The 19,666-nt window shown below is 43.6% G+C and overlaps 1 protein-coding gene across 1 annotated transcript in view; it reads right to left on the bottom strand.

Moving 5' to 3' along the window:
* LOC142055410 (protein ELYS-like) overlaps positions 1-19,666 on the bottom strand; it is a 45,735-nt gene that overhangs the window by 11,470 nt on the left and 14,599 nt on the right. Inside the window, exons 8-28 of the mRNA XM_075089345.1 lie at positions 16,851-17,001; positions 14,560-14,692; positions 14,291-14,472; positions 13,755-13,816; positions 12,678-12,806; positions 10,462-10,552; positions 10,277-10,366; positions 9,974-10,114; positions 9,089-9,193; positions 8,447-8,540; positions 7,658-7,781; positions 7,477-7,533; positions 6,176-6,322; positions 5,236-5,423; positions 4,915-5,059; positions 4,689-4,820; positions 3,335-3,482; positions 3,095-3,245; positions 2,427-2,534; positions 1,738-1,933; positions 220-417 (exon numbers count right to left, since the gene is read on the bottom strand). Coding sequence (XP_074945446.1) covers positions 220-417; positions 1,738-1,933; positions 2,427-2,534; positions 3,095-3,245; positions 3,335-3,482; positions 4,689-4,820; positions 4,915-5,059; positions 5,236-5,423; positions 6,176-6,322; positions 7,477-7,533; positions 7,658-7,781; positions 8,447-8,540; positions 9,089-9,193; positions 9,974-10,114; positions 10,277-10,366; positions 10,462-10,552; positions 12,678-12,806; positions 13,755-13,816; positions 14,291-14,472; positions 14,560-14,692; positions 16,851-17,001 — 2,772 coding nt within the window. The remainder of the gene's footprint in view (positions 1-219; positions 418-1,737; positions 1,934-2,426; positions 2,535-3,094; positions 3,246-3,334; positions 3,483-4,688; positions 4,821-4,914; positions 5,060-5,235; positions 5,424-6,175; positions 6,323-7,476; positions 7,534-7,657; positions 7,782-8,446; positions 8,541-9,088; positions 9,194-9,973; positions 10,115-10,276; positions 10,367-10,461; positions 10,553-12,677; positions 12,807-13,754; positions 13,817-14,290; positions 14,473-14,559; positions 14,693-16,850; positions 17,002-19,666) is intronic.

Below are 19,666 nucleotides of genomic sequence, written 5' to 3'. Positions count from 1 at the left end.
GGGCACCGGCGTTTATGATGAGGATGTTCCTGCAGGCACGTGATGCTACAGAAGGTCTAACAGAACCTTTTCTGGACCAAATTCAGGTCTGCCGTCCTGATCTGCAGTTCCAAGTCTCAACAGGACAGAAGGAGTTTTGGCAAATGTGAAAAAAATCTAAATCAAATCACAGCCTATAAAGCCTTTCACTCCCAAAATCAGTAACTAAGCCCAGCTTACCCCAACAGTCCATTTTGCAGTCAGGTTCTCTTCCCTGAAAGATATTCTTGGTTCCTTTGCTCGTAGCGGAGGAGTAACTGATCGCCCTGGAGATGCAGAGGGAGTTGCTAGGGGTGTGGTGCGAAGGCTGGATCTGAGAATGGACTGAGGAGTAAACCCAGCAAACCCAGAAGCAGATGTGGCCAAAAGTTTAGCTCTCTATCAAAAGAAACAAAGATATTTAATGTGAAGCCAGCTAAATCCTCAAAAAGAAGAATTCACTTGTTAAAAGTATTAGTTTAAATTACAAACTGAGTTTGTAGCAGCAGGGAGGACAAAGTTTAGCCTCCGCGCTGCTCTTTTTCCAAAGGTACGAAAATCTTCATGATGAAAACCCATGGTTTTTAGGTTTCTTCTGGCTTTGGTTTAGGTTGGTTTTTTTGTTTTGGGTTTTTTGGGTGGCTTTTTTTTAAAAATGCCAACACAAAATGTCATTTTTCAAACTAATTTCCTGAGAAAACAAGGATACGGCATCTTGTCGTCTGCAACCTTATCTCCCATCCCAGCACCTTTTGCAATTTCTACACTGTTCTTCTACAAGGCATACAACCTCAAAGGTTACCCCGGATAGGGTCACTGGAAACACTGCCATGCAAAATGGCCTGCAGCAAACCAATAGCGACAGCTTGTTTTATCACTAATCATTCAAGCCGCGCACTAGACTAGATTAAGTGGCGCTGCCGTAAAAATACCTACACACCTTCATCTAGAAGCATTCATGGTCTTCTTACCTCAGCTCAACAAAGATTTTTCCACAATTGAAAGGGTTTAAAAGGAGCATAAGGAAACTACCTGAATGACATGGACAATATTTAATGAGAAGTAAAAGGTTACAGTTCAGAGAGATCACGGCTATGTCGCTCACAGGTAGGCAAAGGCACAAAGATCAGCACCACAAAGATAGGTCGGGTGTTATTTCCTTGCCGGGTGCAGAGTTTGATGCAGTGAATGGAAACACAGTTTCACACAAACCATTAATAACTAAAATCACTGCAAAAAGCCATCACTGAATTGGACAGAGACTGACATCACTCCCTTGTCATTCACCTCACGGCATTAAGAAACTGAAGCATGGGCATTCTTCCTGGTAGGTATCCAAGTCAAACTACACAGAGCTACCCAGCGCTTGCTTGAGTAACGAGATGGATCAGCTACAGATTGCACCTTCAGGTATCCAAGTATATTGGAAAGTCCAATTTTAACTCGCTTTCTTACACGCAGTAAAAACAAGCGTATTTCACAAAGCTACGGGACAACGTGCATACTGCAATTACGTTAGAACTCAGATTTCCCTCTTCAAGACAGTTCCCAACGTGCTGCTTCCAAAAGGACCGTATACACAATAACCACATGCTTACTGAAAATACTCCACCACTTGAACCCAACAGCGTTTGTGTTAAATACTTTGGCGGTTTCGTTTAAGCAAACTTCACAGGCTTTTGGTTTGGTTGGTTGTTACCGGGTTTTTTAAATACAGACCTTGACCACAAGAGGAGTCCTTAGTAAATTCAGCTCTGATGCCGCTGAACAGTTCTTTTGTGAGATGGAACCGTGCGTATTTGAATTCAATGGGCTGGATGCCATGAATGAAGCCGGAGCTGTGCATGGTGACTGCCAGATACCGCCCTGTGCTGCAGAACAGGAAGGAACAGGACGAACCACCAAATCCAGCAATCTGTTAAGATACACAATTTAGGATATGAATAAAGAAAACAAAAAAATCATGCTGACTTCAAGAAAGCTGGGATGATACAAAACAAAAACATTCAGTGAACAGGAAACACAGGGGAACCCTCGCTGTTGGCGAGATGTACCAGGCCCGTGAAGGAGTTACAGGCATCTTCTTTCTTTTTAATTGTTTCTTTACATTTTGTACTTCACTTCCTAAATCACTGCTTCTGAGGCAAGAGTCATCCAAGTTTAAGTTGCACAAGTGATGTAGTGCTCATGTCAGAAGAAAATGCATCTACATTCCAATGCTGGCACCACTTGAGAGTCTCCACTGAGCCGTATCCCTAAGTTGACCTTTTCTTTAACAGAGACAAGCCTAAATGCAAACCGAACACTTTGCAGCAAGCACAGAAAATACACACACACAGACACATACGCTTATGTATACGTGAGGAGCAACACCTTGCTGAAATATTCGTTCTGTACATCTACTATACCTGGAACATTTTTGCGAGATTTTTGTGACTGGTGTCCCAACAAACGCATCGCGCAACTCTGCCTCAGGGAGAGGATGTGTTATGGCTGGTGGTTCTGTAACTCTAGGACTAGAAGTAAAAGGAAAATGTAACTGACCTTCATTCCCCTGGAGACCAAATATACCAGAATTCACAAGAACTCACCTTTATTTGACCACACCACCTGTCGGAAAACCATCTGACAACTAACAGCCTCTTTCCTGCTCCTGCTAATTCTGCCTGGTTTTAAGTAAAAGAGGCAGAAACGAAGCAGAAACTGGGCAGGAAGTGGGAAAAGATTACGATTTGGTCACACGCCCAAGCCTATCAAGATCTGTCCACCAGCGGCTTGATGGTAATCATAGTTTTAGCTGCAGCTGTCTTACATTGTGTAAACACATTTACCGTGATGTAAAGAGATGTATTTGCAACACAAAGACTGTCATGGCAGAAAAACCCTCTCTCCAAATGTTACGCTAAGACGCATTGATGCCTGAATGGTGCGTTTTGTTTGGCTTTTTTGCACTTCCACCGCTTCAGTCAGGTGCACCTCCCCTCCAAAACACTAACAGAATTCTAACGGATTTTTCTCTCTCTCTTTCTCTCCAAGCACGTAGCTCAAGACTAAACCTCGTTCAAAGGCTGCTTACCTATCGTACTGTGAGCAACTGGGTTTCTGCTCACTTCCTACCCACACGTCGCCAATTTTGGACAACATGTTACTGATGAAAGTTGCTCTTGTCTGCACATTTCCTGCACGAGCTTGTTTCGTTACTGTCGATAATGGCTTTGGTCTTGCGACTGTAAAGCAAGAGGGGACAAAATTAGCAGCCTGTGTAATCCAAGCAATGGTTAGTTGTCCATTCTATTTCCCCTCCCCTAAAAATTACCTGCTCTTAAGACCGATGAAGGCAAATGGTAAGGCTTGGCTCTCTCTACAGCCAGCTTCCTCTGAATTCTAGGAAGGATCTTCCCATATTGGCCTAATATGGAATTTCTGGCAAGCGCTCTCTCTCTCAAGCGAGGATCATGATCATTCTGATGAATGAAAAACCCAAAGCAAAAAGTTCACTGATTACAAGGGATTCATCGCACAGAACTCTCGCTGCTATTGCTAATTAGCGAATACATTTCCTCTACAGATGTAGTAAGACACATCCACTGCACAGAACAGCAGCAAGCTCAACCCATCAGCACACACCAGTTTCACCCAGTATTTTTAGCAGAGCGGAAGGAAGACTAGAATAATAACAGGACCTACGACTTTAAGTAAAACAGTTCTGGCACCCAGCACAGCCGTATTCTGATACACTTGATAGCACCTGCAATTGTTAAATGGCTGACAACATAGCAGGCTTTCCCTTGTTTTTCCTGAAACGCCGCTGACCGAGACAACTGAATACAGAGGGCAGCGGCCCATTACGTTGGACAAAAGGAAGCCGGTATTGGAACGACGAAGAGAAAGCTACCTACACGCACCTTCCGGCTGGATCAAAGTTTTCAAGTGCACGAACTAAAACTTCCAAAACCACCCCATGGCTTTGCTTCGCTGGAAAACTATGCTTCCGGAAAAGCGCAAATATGTCACGGATCCACAACGGAAGTTCACCTAACACAAAATTTGATCTGGCTATTTTGAGATACAGAAGTTGGATACGAATTTCTGTCCTAAAAGTGGTAAAATGAACGTTGTGGAATTGCAGAGCTCACGCTATGACTTGGGGAAATAAACAAGAAACACCCCAAACAACCCACAACACCAATTTTACCCATGGATTGGCATCCAGGCGGCTCTCAGCTAGAGAAATCTAGTTGCGTGCAAGACACAGGAGATGACGTACAACGTACTCGTCATTCCGCGGCAAGGAGCGACACAAACAACTTTCAGTAATCTAAACCATACATGGCATACGTCTCCGAATAACTGACTGGTAAGATTGGCTGACAGGAGAGATTATATATAGAGATATATATATATATTTATTCCTCAGATGCAAACAAACTCTTTTAGTGGAGTCAGCAAGGGTCTGTACCATTTGATTTACAACATCACAGGGTACCTCTGGAGTAGTGAAAGATCTTGGTCAACTTTTACATTCAGCTGTAACGTAAGGTGTAGAAACCCATTCCTAGCATTTCAAAGAACGGTGTGAAAAACAAAGCAGGATTTTTACTGAGTACTACCAAAACCGGTTAGTAACACCTAACAGGAACTCGCACGCTTGACAGCACTTTTGCCCTTACCATAAGATTAGCCTTCATTGACTGGTTCAACTGTAGTGCTGCGATATAGTTGGCACGCTGCAGATGGTGGACTAAAAGAATTTCTTGATTCTGAACACCAGCATTGGTCTGCAAAAACTTCTCCAAACACTTCTGTGAGAAACAGCACATTTCAAAAAATGTATTACGATTCTGCCTCTTCTCTTTCCAAAGAGACGATGAAGATTTGCTTCTGGTCCACACTTACTTGTTCAGTGTCTGTGAAAGGCAGCTTCAGTAATTCTTCCATGAGTCCCATCTCCTGACAGACTTCATACATGTGCTTTAATAGCTCCTCTACGTTCACCTTAGTGGCGTGCTGCTGCAACAGACCCCAAGCCTCCACCATGCACCTGTAATTGTTTTTTTTATTGAGACGTAAAGGAACATGAGTAGTATAACCAGAAAGATGCCCCACAATTATTCTATTGCAAGTTTAAAGGAAATTTAAGGGATCGTGATTTCTATCACTTGTTCTCCACCTTTCACAATATCGGAATGCAAAAGGGTGGGAGAGCTATTTCTTTACCTATTGGACAACAGCACAGTGAGGAAAAGCTGCACTTCACTATTGCTTGAGATTGATGGCTTCATCATCTGCATGTATCTGAGGGCTTGCCTCTGCTCTCCTCGGCACATGAGGGACTGAATAATTCTCACATGTTGCCACGACACAGTTTTGATTGTAGCTGGATGAAAGAGCAGGGCCAGGGAATTCTGTAGAAGTTAGAGATCAGGTTTATTAAGATACATACATACACACATGCACCCAACAACAGTATTCAAAAGTTTCTTAAGTCAGGGTGGAGGTCTGTTAAACAAACCTGGATGATGGCTAAACAACGAAATCCTTGCTACAGGACAGGTAGATATAAATTCTTAAGCATTTGCAGAAGAAAATTCAGTTAACCGTACAGAACAAAGTCAGTCCTTTAAAGGGAGTAATGCACCCTCTTCTAGGTTAACCAAATCTCTGTATGCAACCATCACTCCTTATAAACGCAAGTTATTCTCCCAGGCAAACATGTTTGATTAACGTCGTGACAGGCAAAGAACAACCCTCAGCATCAGAAAGGACATGATTTAGGTTGAAAAGTCACTTTGGCAGTCTTCTGTCTCAGACCGCAAAGCTAGGATCGTAGTTTTAATCCTTCAAGTACCCAAACCACTCTTTTTGAGAAAGCGCTCAACTGCTCAGGTGAAAACAACCTAAACGGGCAGCTTCGACAAGTCACATATCGAGCATCAGTAAAGCTGATTTCTTCATTGTCTTAATCAATTTCCTGTCAAAGTAATTACAACTAAATTTCAAATCGTCGTTTTTTGCTGAAGATGCCACAGCAGTATCACAGAAAGCGCTTCTAACGTTTTATCACCTGTTGTTAGCTAGGCACCCGTTTTTGAAAATCACTGTATAAATCACAGCTTTGCACTGCAATGGATGCCTACCCAACCGGTAACGTACGTACTTCATAATCGTTGTGATCCAGAAGCCAAAAGCCTTGAATAAGCTTCACAAGACCCCAGGGGATAGCAAAGGCAGTTGGGAAGGAGTCAATTGAAGTTTCCCTTTTATTCGGAAGGGAATGCATGATATCCAGCAGCAAGTAAATTGTCTGATACCAAGCATCTAATTAAGGCTAATAAATTTGCCAGACCAACAATTTATCACATTACCTTTAGAAAGACAAGGAAATGAGACTATAGAAGCCGTGGGAAGCAGAAAATACTCATGAATTAGTCTTGCCCGTTTATGCCAGCATTACCTGAAGAGAGTCAGGTCCTAACAAGAAAATTGCACTCTGAATAAATAACCAGAAAGGAAGACTCTCTGATTTCTGCAAGGCATTCAAAAAGGTCACCTTTAGATATTTAAATGCTTCCGTTCAGAACTCAGGCTCCCTCTTTGAGCATGGGAATGCCCAACGCTTAATTATTAAAGCAAACAAATTCTACACTTGGTTTTTTCCCTTGTTTCCAGCGTATATAAACCAATGGAAATTAGGGCGTCCTTACAACACAACTTTGCTCGGAATGATCAAAACTGGATTTAAAGCAGTATGTGGATCACTCCGTGGTAGTGCCATTTCCTCTTTCTGACACCCGTTTTTAGGGACTGTTCTAATAAGACAGCTCCAGGGCACAGCAGTTTTTAAACCCCTTGCTCTCTAGTCTTCCCTCTCGGGTCAGGCAACGAACAACAAAAGCCATTCTGTACATTTCAGCGGCTTAAAAATTAAGGTTCTGCCCAATGACTTGTCTCTCCCTCTCTGTTGGTTATCCTGCGTGCCTGCACTCTTCACAGAACAAAAGCAAGCCCTGTTAGCTGGGCTGGAAAATGGATGATTTTGGCAAAAAACAGGTCCCGGTAAACCACTGTTAGAAATCCTTTTGCTCTGAAACGCCACGCTTTAGTGCATCGTTCGAGGAAGCAGCCATTTGCTACAGGCATGGGTGCCTTGAAAAATCAGAAACTGCGTTTAAAGTTTGAGAAGAGCTAAGGGAGATTTCCATCCTTAACATTCTTTAGGAAACCTGTTTCCTCATATCAGAAAAGACCTTGCAACAAAACATTAAAACAAAAATAATCCTAAAAGATCCACAGTACAAAGAAAGGAAACAATGCAACTTGATTCTAAACTAAATGTTTTCACTGGCATTGTGTTTGAAGCATCGTTTAGAAAACGTATTAAACACGTAGGTGGCAACCATTTCAGAGCACCGATGTGCATATCACGAGGGTGTAACAGAAATAACTCGAAAAGGATACAATTGCATGCTTGTAGCTTTCTTCAACGCTTTCGAGCAAATAGAGATCCAGCAGTGCCTGAAATGAAGAGTTAGAAGTTTTTTAGAAACTCCTCTCTTTGATAAATCATTGGCTTTTGGGGAGGGGTGGCCTGGGGGGAGGTGGGGTGGCGGTGGTTCTTTTCAGTGAACGTAACACTCACATGTAAACTAGCAGGTGGATATTTCCCAGTTCCTCCTCCATCTCTCTGCCACAACTTCTCAACTTGGTCTCCTAACTGGGAAACCATTCCATCGATCATCAAGCAGTCAGAATCCCATTTTCCTCTGCAACAAAAGGTAGCAAGGATTTGGACAGAGTAAAACACTAATTCCACCCTCTCAGTGTAACAGATTGCCTCCAGTCAAAAACAAACAAACCAGATGGGTCCGTACACGCACCGTTCCAATTACAGAGGGCTGCCCTTTCAAACATTACATTCTTCAAAACCCCATCACACTCTCCTGCTGACTGCCACGCTACCCTGTAACTTCCCAATGACAAAAAGCAGAAGCAGCACACCAGACGCCGTGTGCTTCTAAGGAACGCACGAGCCCGTATGTAAGTTACCTGAGAAGTAAGCTAAGTAAGGTGAACTTCAAAGTCAATACCTAACACAGTGCAGCTTCCACCTTAACTCATCTTGCAGCGCCTTGTTCGCAGTGCCACAGCCTAAGCTTCTTTAGGTCCTCGGTCAGTTTTCAGCACAAGTGCCAAAGGAAAATCTAGTCTCACCTAATACAAGGCATATCCCCTAGATGCTAGGAAGCTCGTCCAGGAAACAGGGTTCACTTTAGGAAGTGACTTTTATCCAAGAGCCAGCAGAGCGCTTGGTGTGCCAGCTACACGTAACTCTGACCGTCTGCTTAAATTACACAGATGTACAAAAGCCTTTCACTTCCACTTGTGAACGAGTAGCGGAAGCCTCTTTGAATTTCCCTCTAAGTCTTACCTTGATAAACGCTCAAGTTTCTGTCGATGACCAGCGTAGTAGCTCTGAATCAGAGGGTAATTGTAGAAAGGTCTAGACAAATGCATATCCTCATCTACAGGCAATACAGTAAAAGCAAGTTAAAGAAGTAGTATCACATTTTTAAGCTGAAATTTTTGACTAAGACGACAGAAGATCACACAAGCTAAGCATCAAGAAGGACAGGCAAGGCTCTGCCTTTGAAAGAAGCCAATCCTCTTTCTGCCTTTGCTGAAAGACACATAAGGCACAGGACTAGTTATTTCTTTAAAATCCCAAGCATTTCAAGCTCTGGGCGTAAGCAGCTCCTTGAATCGGAGGCTTATCGCTATTGCTAAGAAACCTCCCGGAAAGAAACTGCTTGACGCTTGGACTTGATGATCTTAGAGGTCTTTTCCAACCTGAATGATTCTACGATTCCACGCTTGCATTATTCTACACTATCGAGTTGAAAAAATACCAGTCAAATCTCAACTTCAGCAACAGAACTTCAGCATACGCTGTCACCGAAGCAACACGACTTCTTACTGACAAACATTTACAAAAACATGGCTAAGCACGTGTTCGTAGGAACCACTTACTGGGTCGTCCCCTTGTGACAAATGTAGTACAGTTTAGGCTTACCTAAACCCTCTGGCAGGAGACTCGATCGACAGAACCAGAGGACCACTTGTGCGTACAGAGAGATGAGGCTGGTCACCACCTGCTTATTCGTCAAGTCTGCAAAACCTGAAAAAAGGCATAAGAAGATTTTTGCTATGCAATTCCTTTCATTTTTACAAAACTCCCTTCATCACACTACAGAGAATGGAGAAAAATATCATGGTAGACGTCTTTCCCTTTGCATTTTTCACTCGGTATCACTTCCTTATTTGCAGAAAGAACCCACAATCGCCACCAAAACAAAAAGCAACCCCCACAAAGAAGCAGAGTCACTAAAGGTTAAAGAAAAAAAGGAAAGCCTGAACTATTAAAGCCTCTCATGAAGAAGACACCTCTTCTTCACATGGCAGAGACTTTTACCATCACAAACGGATATTGTCTCTTTCCCTCCATATGCCAAGAGCAATTTGTCATACAAAAAGCTATAGACTGGCAAGCAACTTACTTTACCTGTTACTCATTCATGCTTCCTGTATATTTTTAGTCATGTGCAATACCAGGGTGGCTTGCAATCATAAATTGCTAACTAAGAATCACAGAGAGACATTTCCAGCATTACAACATTCAGCGCCTGTAATTTCAACCCAGTTGCTTACACAGCTTCTTGCTGAATGTAGCCTCCCCTACCCACGTGCACAAACTCCACAACACACTGTTTCCCTGTTCTCCAGGCGTATTGAGTGGCAGTCCCAGCTCCTCCGATTTAGGCCCCTTCTCCCAGCTACCTTTGACTGCCTTCCAATCATCAAACACAACAACTAAAGCTCATGTTTCCACAGTTACAGCCCAAGCATAATTCCGAGCCTTAGGAAAACGTACCCGAGATTTAGAAATACCGTTACAAACCTTTCTCCGTGAGCTCTTGTGCTTCTGTGAGAAAACAGTTTAAGACTGTGCTAAGGTTGCTGAAAAGCAACTGGCAGTGCTGAAGAGACTGTAACGTCTGTGGGTCAATGAAGTTGCAGGAGCCATCAAACAGCGGAACACCTTTTCAAGAAGAAGCATTAAATTGTGAGCCTACAGAGCAATTTCAGAGTTTCAAAGTACACTTCAAGAACCGTGGCCAATATCCTATACCAGCAGACTACTGAATAAGCTCAGCTAGAAAGAATGATTTTACCTTTGCAGAATGACTACACTAGTACTCACATATTTGGTCCAGTTCGTCTTTTGTATAGACCACTTTGTTCCATGTCCACTCAAGAACAAACCGTAAATTAGCAGCAGAACTTGGCTGCTCTTTAAGGAAAAAAAAAAAAAGAGAACAAACCAGAAATGAATCAACAGTTTCAAACTAAAAACCATGCAACATAAACACACGTAACAAGTATTACCTTCAGATGTCCAATGCTTAATGCATCCGGTCAGAAGTTCTAAAGAACCTGTCTGGACAGCGGCTGACAAGACCGCTTCTAGCTGCTCCTCCTAAATGCAACAGACAAAATAAAAGGAGAATCCTACCCCCTTTCAACATCCAAACCAGCAACAGGAAATGTCTGCTTCTAACCGTGCACTCATTCAGACATCACAGTCAATTAGTACACGTACAAGGGATTCCACGCTCCTTCTCTTAATTCTAGCCACAGCCTGGACTACTTGTTGGTCTGAGGAACACAGGAAACTTTTCCTCTGACATGTCAGCTTCCTGCAGGCTAATTCTAATCTTTATTCGCATGCCTCTGCATTACAGCCTCAGTTTACTGAGTTCCAATTAACTCTTCCCAGTACCATCCCCTGCTAACACCCATTACGTGTGTCGTGCATGTAAGTTTGCCATCAGGAATGCACGAAGGGGACAGAACAAACAGAACTCTGCAATGTTTGCACGGAAGCAGTGAAGCCAAGGTCAAGCAGCTTCCTAGACTATGAAGATCTGAAACAGCTCCCACACCCAAAACAGTTATGTAACTTATACATCATACATATATATGTTCTAGAATGAGAGAAAAGAAGTGAAACATCTAAATTCTAAGAGGTTTCAATTTTAAGCTCTTCAAGCACTCTATTTTAAGGTAGTGGGAGTCCTTCAGAAGGGCAACACACAGATCTGCACAGACGCGCGCTACTAAGTAGTAGCTTATTGCAGCTGGTGTCTTGATACTTTTTTCAGGTGAAGGGATCCCCCATAAAATTGGTTTTGGTTTGTTTGCTTGCTTGTTCTTTTTAAACACATCCACAGATATCTTTCCCTTCTAGGTAAAATCTTCCCATTCAAAGCCATCTCTACACATTAGGATAGATATGTGAGCTTTCCATCTTTTTCTGAAAACCGGTTTCAGACAATGCAACACACCGACTACTACTTACGGTGGCAAACAAAAGCCAGACTAGGTTCTAGAGTCTAATTCTGAAATTTGCCCTACTAACATTCAAAAGAAAACCCTGCTAAAATGCCTAACAAGTCTTTGGACGAGGTAGTCACAATTCAGCAAAGGTTATGAAAAAATGTCTTCCTTTCTCAAGTTATTTCCAAACTGGAGTTGACATCAGATCATCCAATTTGACTGTAATAGTCTACATCAGGCTTGCAAAATGAACAGTCTAGGGGCTAGGTCGACTTGCCAAGAAATTCATTTTAGCCACCAGCCTGTGCAGAAGTGCTCTTTGCCCTAACACACGTCCACAAATCTGGTGAAGGATCCAGCAGAGGGGAAGATGAGAGTAGTGGAAACACTACTCTCCCCTTCCGACTAATTGCTCCACTGTCTGATGACTACCTAGCCGGTCATTTAGCTTCGATCCTGCCTGGGTGAAGGTGGCTGGTTCATCCCAAAGGCTCCATCCCTCAGGAAAATCCTTCAGATGAGAGAGAAAGGCTGGTGCACTGCAAAGGGAAAACCTATGAAGGAGGGGAGTGAAGTCACTACGGCGGCACAAAGCAGACAGAAGACACACGGGTGTCTTGAGATAAAGGTGTTTGAGCTGTTGCAGCAGCAAGAGGGCAGCTTAAGAGGAGTAAATTGGGTGACTGTAGCACAAGGCAAAGGCAACAGAGCTGAAGATCTGCTTTGAGAGGCTGCGGAAAAGCCTACTGATGAAGGGAAAATGAGGGGAAGCGGTGACGCAAGCGTCACATAGAGCTGCCAACAGTTAATTGTTTGCTGCAGCCCACTTCCTTGGAAGCAAATGATCACGTACAGTGCAGCAAGTGGATGTTTGCAATAGCTCGCATCCGAGCGAGACACCCCCTTCGTCAGCTCCTGCACTGAACCTAGCGCTCGGAGAAACTGACAGGGATGAAGCTTGTTCTGAGGGAAGAATGCTTTCTGTTGGACATGACCAGCAGCGACTGCGCGCTTCCTTGTCCGTACCTGTGGCACAGAATTAATAGATGGATCCTGAAAGACTGATCTATTAGGGCTGTTCCCTACCAAACGCAGGAGTTTGGATCGAAGAATACTATCGCTTCTGCTAACTAAAGTTAACACCTGCATTTCAACGCAGCCTGCAAATAATATGAAAAGCAGACTTTTTTCACATCTTGTAGCTTCTACAGCCCCGTCAGACAAGAGGGATGTATTTCCCCCTTGACTCCCTGATACGCACTCACCTGACTCAAACTGGATGGCTGGACATCAACTAGTCTCGGAGACAGCAAGCCAGCTACAAGGCACCTATTGTAGCTATCATGGATGGCTTCCCTTATCGAAGGACCGGACTTCTTTAAAAAATTCAAGGTCTGAAACATCAATCAAAAACTTCAGATTAAGACAACGTTATTAATCAGTCCCTAAGGTTCTGGATGACCACCAGGAGAAATAATAGGAACGTTGCCTTCAACTGTCACAAAGCCTGCATCAGTAACACGCTCTAGGTTAGCAATCTGAGTAAGCATTACTATGTAGAGCCTTAAAGACGGCAGCCAAACTAACGGTTCCAGCTTATAAAAACAAAAAAAAAATCCCGCAAAACCAAAACATCAGCCCTTGCAATGCTTAATTACATATTTTCTAGCTCCTCTGCCAATCCACAGGCCTCTCTTCTTCCCTGAACGCTGACACAAAATACATTCCGTTGAAGGTAAAACTAACACACGACTTTAAATCGCACCTCGGAAGACCCTTGCTATGCTTGTTCGTGCAGAACCTGATTTATGTTGGAAATATTTAGTGAGCTGAAACTTAATTCAAAATTATCTGATACAATCTGTGCTGTGGCTCTCAAGGTAGAATTTGGCTGAGTTTGGGAGAAAAACAATTCATTTCTTCCTAGAAACTCTTCCACAATTTTTCCTCTCCTCCATTCTGTCCTCCTGTTGCAAGTTAATCAGGGATCAAAACCCTAACTCAAGACTACGCAGGCAGTTGGGCTCATGGGTAATAAAGAAGTAACCGCTTTCCCCAACTCGCACAATACTTTTGATCTTGCTCCTCCAGCAACGCTCTGTTCCTTGCTAGACATTCAATCCCTGATGCTGCTTCAACAGGAGACAGTGGTAGTTTTACAATCCCAAGAGTGGACCTGAAGCATTGCCATTTGCATAAAACTGGCAGGATACAGTCACAGTTACGCGTGTGGATGGGCAGGAGGAACGTAAAATGGTCTCTGACTCTGAAAGCAGTGCAATAGAAAACTTAGAAAAGGTACACCTCTTGACTTTCTCAGTAAAGATACAGTAAAAGATCACCTCCTTCTGGAAGCCGGTGCAAGTCACGTGAACAACTCCAGAGTTCAGCAAGCACGTACCATCTGCAGAGACAACAAAGGTTTGACAGCGTTCCATACTCTCTCAGTTATGGTATCGCCAGTTTACGTTGTTTTAATAGCAACGTCTGGAACGATAGAACTGAGTACCCGTTTTCTTCATCAGATCGCTTACAACCTTTTTTAAAAAACATATTTACTCAGTGTAGAAATTTTATCTCCGGTGCTATCAAGGTGCTGTGCTTTGAGCTTCAGTTCAAAGGCGTTTCATTTTATAGCCACCACCGCTTCACAGGCTCCGTTACAAAAGCACCAAACCCCAGCACTCAGCAGACCCTCCGATCTGTTTCACAATAGTTAATAATTTGTCAGAACAACGTAATCAGAGTTGGGCTGGGGGGGTGTTGGGGTTTCTTGCTTTGGCTTGGTTTTCACGGGACAAATAACAAACAAGAGAACCAATAATGGCATTTGACCTCACTTTAAGCTTTTCGCTAATCAATGCAGCAAAACACCTACCGAAATTATAGGTGCTTGGATTAAAAAACTGCTCAGGTGGTGGATAAGAAGGAGGAACTCCTCGACTTAGGCTCCGCTCATGTACCACAATATCCAAAATGAGGTTTGGAGAAGTCATGCTTACTACAGTATCCAGTGACCACAATGCAAAATAGGGGCAATCATGAAGGAATTCTTCTGGCCTGAAAGAAAACAAGTGCATAAGCTAAACGCCAACTTCCAGATGAATTATTTGTAGGGATATTGAAAACAACTTAATCAAAATCTACCTTAGTGAATCTGGCATTTGAGCATGATACCAGCGATTAATGTCAAATACACCCAAATAAGTAGATGGTTTTCCCTGACCATATGTATTCACTTGCCATCCAAAGATTGATACACTGGTGTCAGGAGATATTACTGCAAAAGACAAGACATTGTTTCTTATTGTTAGAAAATACCGTAAACCTCCTGCTTTCAAAACACCACTTTCTAGGTTTGCTTCGTTCTGCCATAGCACTCATGAAACACAACACGTAGTAAGAATGCTAAGATTACTAAGAATAATAAAAAAATTTACGCCACAGAGCAAACATCTCTGTGATAGGTTTCAGTCATACTGACCCTTTCTCTTGTTCAAATGCTATCAGTCCTAAGCCAAATCAAGTACACAATTATTAGCTAATCAAGGGTTCCATACAGTAAGAGTGGATCAAGACATTTAGCTGGATGAATAGTTTAGCAAAAAAAAACCCCAAAAATAACGCTAGGACCATACATTGCTACTTTTAGAAAGCACACAAATAACTCTCATATACACGTGTATCACTCAGCTGGCAGTATTCATTTCCACATTTGACTCAATTACAAGCATTAAGAATAGCTCCTTTCCAGCATATTCAGAATGAACGGACACAATCAGCAGACAACAGAAATACAAAACCCCCAAAGCCAACAAACAGGTAATTGGAATAAAGATTCTAACATGAAACATCGGCAAGGCTATACTCCGGTTCTCTCAAGAAGTGGGATGCTCTGTCTTCTCTGGGGAGAATGCGTTCTCTAGACATAAGCAAAGTATGTGGTACATCATCTGCCCTCACTGAGCACGGAACAAGAAAACAGTTCGTTTGGCAAAATGTGCCTCTCTTCTCTGTCAAGTTCACCATTACTGCTTAGAGAGCCTCACACATTTGACTATATTTCGTTGAGAACTTCTGTGCCATCTCAGTTGCGAAACTGCCTTTGAAGGTATCAACTCTTTTCATATTTCAGAAGCCAGCTTCATTGCTAAACTCAATCCACCTCCAACAGAAGCTCATGTGTGCCTAGAACTTAACTTGAACAGATTCTGAATAAAAGCTAATTAGAAACCAGCAGAAAAATTACAGCTATTTCTCCATGCTTCATACTTCGTAAAATGGAGACAGAAAGGGGCTTTTTTGTTGTTTAGTTTGGGTTTTGGTTGCAGTTAGTGGGGGGTTTTTTGTTTGGGTTTTTTTTTTTCCTGTTTTGTTTGTTTGTTTGTTTTATGTTGTTTTTTTTTTTTAATTTTGCAGGTGGGGAAAATCCAAAGGTGTTTTTATTAGATTCTAACACACTGCTCCCTCAGCCACTCCTCATAAGCCTCATGCTCCAGATTCTTCACCAGCTTTGTTGCCCTTCTCTGGACACGCTCCAGCACTTGAACGTCCCTCTCGTACTGAGGGGCCCATAACAGAACACAGTACTCAAGGTGCGGCCTCACCAGTGCCAAGTACAGGGGAACAATCCAGTTCTGCTGGCCACACTACCAGCCAGGATGCTGTTGGCCTTCTTGGCCACCTGGGCACGCTGCTGGCTCATGTTCAGCCAGCTCTCAACCGACACCCCCAGGCCCTTCTCCACTGGGCAGCTTTCCAGCCACTCTTACCCCAGCCTGTAGCGTTGCATGGGGTTGTTGTGACCCAAGGGCAGGACCTGGCGCTTGGCCTTGTTGAAACTCACCCAATTGGCCTCAGCCCAGTGATCCAGCCTGTGCAGATCCCTCTGCAGAGCCTTCCGACCCTCGAGCAGACCAACACTCCCGCCCAGCTTGCTGTCGTCTACAAACCTACTGAGGGTGCACTCGGTCCCCTTGTCCACATCACTGATAAAGACATTAAAGAGAACTGGCCCCAGTGCTGAGCCCCGGGGAACACCGCTTGTGACCGGCCACCAACTAGATGCAGATGCACACATAGGTTTGAACAGGGGAAAAAAGGAAATTCAGGTAACATTCCTAGCAATGGAGGGGATGATCTCACTGTTCAAAGGAGACAGCTGGAGGAATAGAACGACCGACAAGCACTGTCCACATGACCTCACCACACATCACTACAGCATGTCAGCAAGCATATTTTTTCCTTTAAAGAAGTCCCACATCACTTAAACACCCAGTTTTTCTTTTTAGGTAAGCCCAAGCTTACCCAAGGTAGCCCAACAAGCTAGTCTATACAGACATTTAAGATTTGCAGACTCTGGGTACAGAACAGCATTCATTGCTTAGATTCCAGAACCATTTACTTTAGAACAGCCCAGCACAGACATCAGAACAAACCTTCATTTACGCTATCTTCTCTGTCAACGTGGTTGCGAAATTTTTCTACAGTCTGACAGCTGAGTAATTTGGTATTGCTGGTCTGCCCTCTCAATGGAAAGACTCCACCTGGGAGATCTAAACTGTACCTTTCGTCACAGTATTCCAAGCCCTGGGGAAAAAATAAAAGAAGAGAGAAAAGGACATTTTGAGATAAAAACAGACATCGTACCCAAGTAGGAAAGAATGTATATATTTAACATAAATACGCATATTGTACCGTATCTCTCCCATGCGCTTATTTCTGATGGCAAAGAGAAACTACATCTGACATGCAGGAGAACTAAGTGTCAAATCATAACAGGTACGTTTGGCTGTAAAAGCTTTGCCCATTTTCAAAACTTAGCGTTTCCCTAACTTGATTCAGTCCTACACGTGTTGTGCGGAATTCCTTGCAACACCGAGGTTTCTTTACCAGCCTAACTATTTATCTACATAGAGATACCTGAAATAATGCAATACATACGCATGCATGCAAAGCTCTTTGCTCCGTGACTTGATTACTGAGCTGATGCAGTTAGAGAAGTCACGGCACTACAGCAGCTAAAGCTCTCTTGAGAGGTATTACCTAGAGGCACACCACTAGAGTCAAAACACCTCCCTCTGTAGTAGCTGTGAGAGCTTCTTACTGATTAACAATCTTCTCCCAAACCACGTAAGCGCCTACCATCTCCTCCTCTAATCCTGTAAAGACCAATGGGTGAAATATCCCTCCGCTCCTTCACCAAGCACAGCCAGCCAACAGTAAAAGGGGAAAACAGGGAGGATGTGGGATGCACATGGGCAATGCATTTAGGATCATGATTACTACAGAGTCAGCAAACTACTTTGAGATATACAGAAGCATCAGCAGAATTGCGCTGAACCTCTAACACCACCATTTTCTAAGGAAGCATTAACTGAAATACTGTCTTTCCAAATACAGCATTCGGTCAAACGGTCTACCACACAATACATGGACATGTGGATTGCGGACAACCTCTGCAGCTCTACAATTAAAAAGAAAAAAGAATAAACCCAAACAGGAAAAAAAAAAAACCAACACAAAACTCAAAAAAACCCAAAAAGAAAAACAAAATTTTTAATTTTTACAGCTAGAAATTTCACGCTTAATTCACATATGAAGAGCCAGTCTCTCACAAAGCTGGGGCAGAGTTCAGGAAGGGGAGAATAATATCAAACAAAAGACAACCCCTGAAGCAAACTAGCCTATTTTAAATTTTCCACACCGGGCCAAGCAAATCTAAAATAAGGTCTGCCATACAGTGCAGTTCCTTAAGTAATGACTTTATTGACCCATAAAATATGAAGACACATTTCAAATGAGATGCGCTGCTCAGACTCGGATATGGAAGGAGAGACTGTACACTCTGTCCAGCCGCAAGCATTGTGTAGGACACAGGTAAACATGTGCTCCATGACCACGATGGGATGCACTGGTTTAGCAACTGCTGAGATGGTATAAAAAAAGGCCTTTGAAAGCATAGCTCAAACGCACTGGTAGATTAATTACTTGAACACAGGCTTGAACTAGCCTTGAATGCAATGGAAGCACAAGCTCGGTGCTCATTTATAAAAAGACAGTGCCACATGTTCCAGAAGTCCTATTTGTGATTCTTGCTACGATACAAAGTCAAAGGTGCGCTGTTTCACAGCCTCAAGCCTGATTCCTGGAAAGGAAAGCACTGCTGTAGGAGACAAGTCTTTCAAGCTCCTGTGAACTCTATTCAGTGAACAAGGATCAACAGTCGATTTCTCCTTGTTTGCTCAAACTCGGCCTGGCAAATGGGAACAACTCCTAAATTTTCTGCCATGGACAAGAAACTTGATTCAGCCAAGTCACGTAGGCAGGCAGCCATGTAGTACTGACCAGTCTGTGACTCCAGGGAAGTATTCTGAGCCTAAAAGTGTCCACTGTAGAGCACAGAACCTGCCCTAATACGCCTTTGGGGGTTTTGGGGCATTTGGGAGTTGTCTGGGGTTTGGTTTTTTTCCAGCAGTAGGTATTATCCAGTCGTGGTACGAAGCCACATTGGCGAGTGGCTCATCTGGAAGCTAGCTGAAGAAGCTGCCTTTTCTCCCCAGGGGGCACAGCTGCTCAGTTCTCTCTTCAACCTGTGATACTCACTCCGATAACTTTGGGTATTAAGCCCCCTGAGTTGGGTATTCAGCCTCCTGAGCTGGATGGCAGGGACAGAGCGCAGAATAAACCCCCCATAATCCAGCAGGAAGCAGATTACCATCTGCTGAGCCACCTGGACACTCCCAAGTCTGTGAGGTCAGATTGGGATCCACCCGAGAGTACCGAGGGAGATGCGGAGGAGCTTGCCAAGTCACACTCCATCATTTGATCAGCAGTCCTGGTGAACAGGCGATGTCCCAGACTATTGGAGACTTGCCAATCTGATGCCCATCTGCAAGAAGGGCCAAGAGGAGGATCCAGGGAACTACAGGCCTGTCAGCCTGACCTCCGTAGTGGGGAAAATTATGAAGCGGTTCATCTTGAGTGAGCTCACCAAGCATGTGCAGGACAACCAGGGGATCAGGCCCAGTCAGCACGGCTTCATGAAAGGCAGGTCCTGCCCAACCAACCTGATCTCCTTCTAGGACAGGGTGACCCGCCTAGTGGATGAGGGAAAGGCTGTGGGTGTTGTCTACCTGGACTTTAGCAAAGCCTTTGACACTGTCTCCCACAGCATCAACCTAGAGAAGCTGGTGGCTCATGGCTTGGACGGGTGTACTCTTCGATGGGTAAAAAACTGGCTGGATGGCCGAGC

Source organism: Phalacrocorax aristotelis, chromosome 3 (genome assembly GCF_949628215.1).
Source record: "Phalacrocorax aristotelis chromosome 3, bGulAri2.1, whole genome shotgun sequence".
Lineage (NCBI taxonomy): Eukaryota > Metazoa > Chordata > Aves > Suliformes > Phalacrocoracidae > Phalacrocorax > Phalacrocorax aristotelis.
The sequence above is the reverse complement of the archived record's forward strand: the minus strand, read 5'-3'. Positions and strand labels throughout refer to the sequence as shown.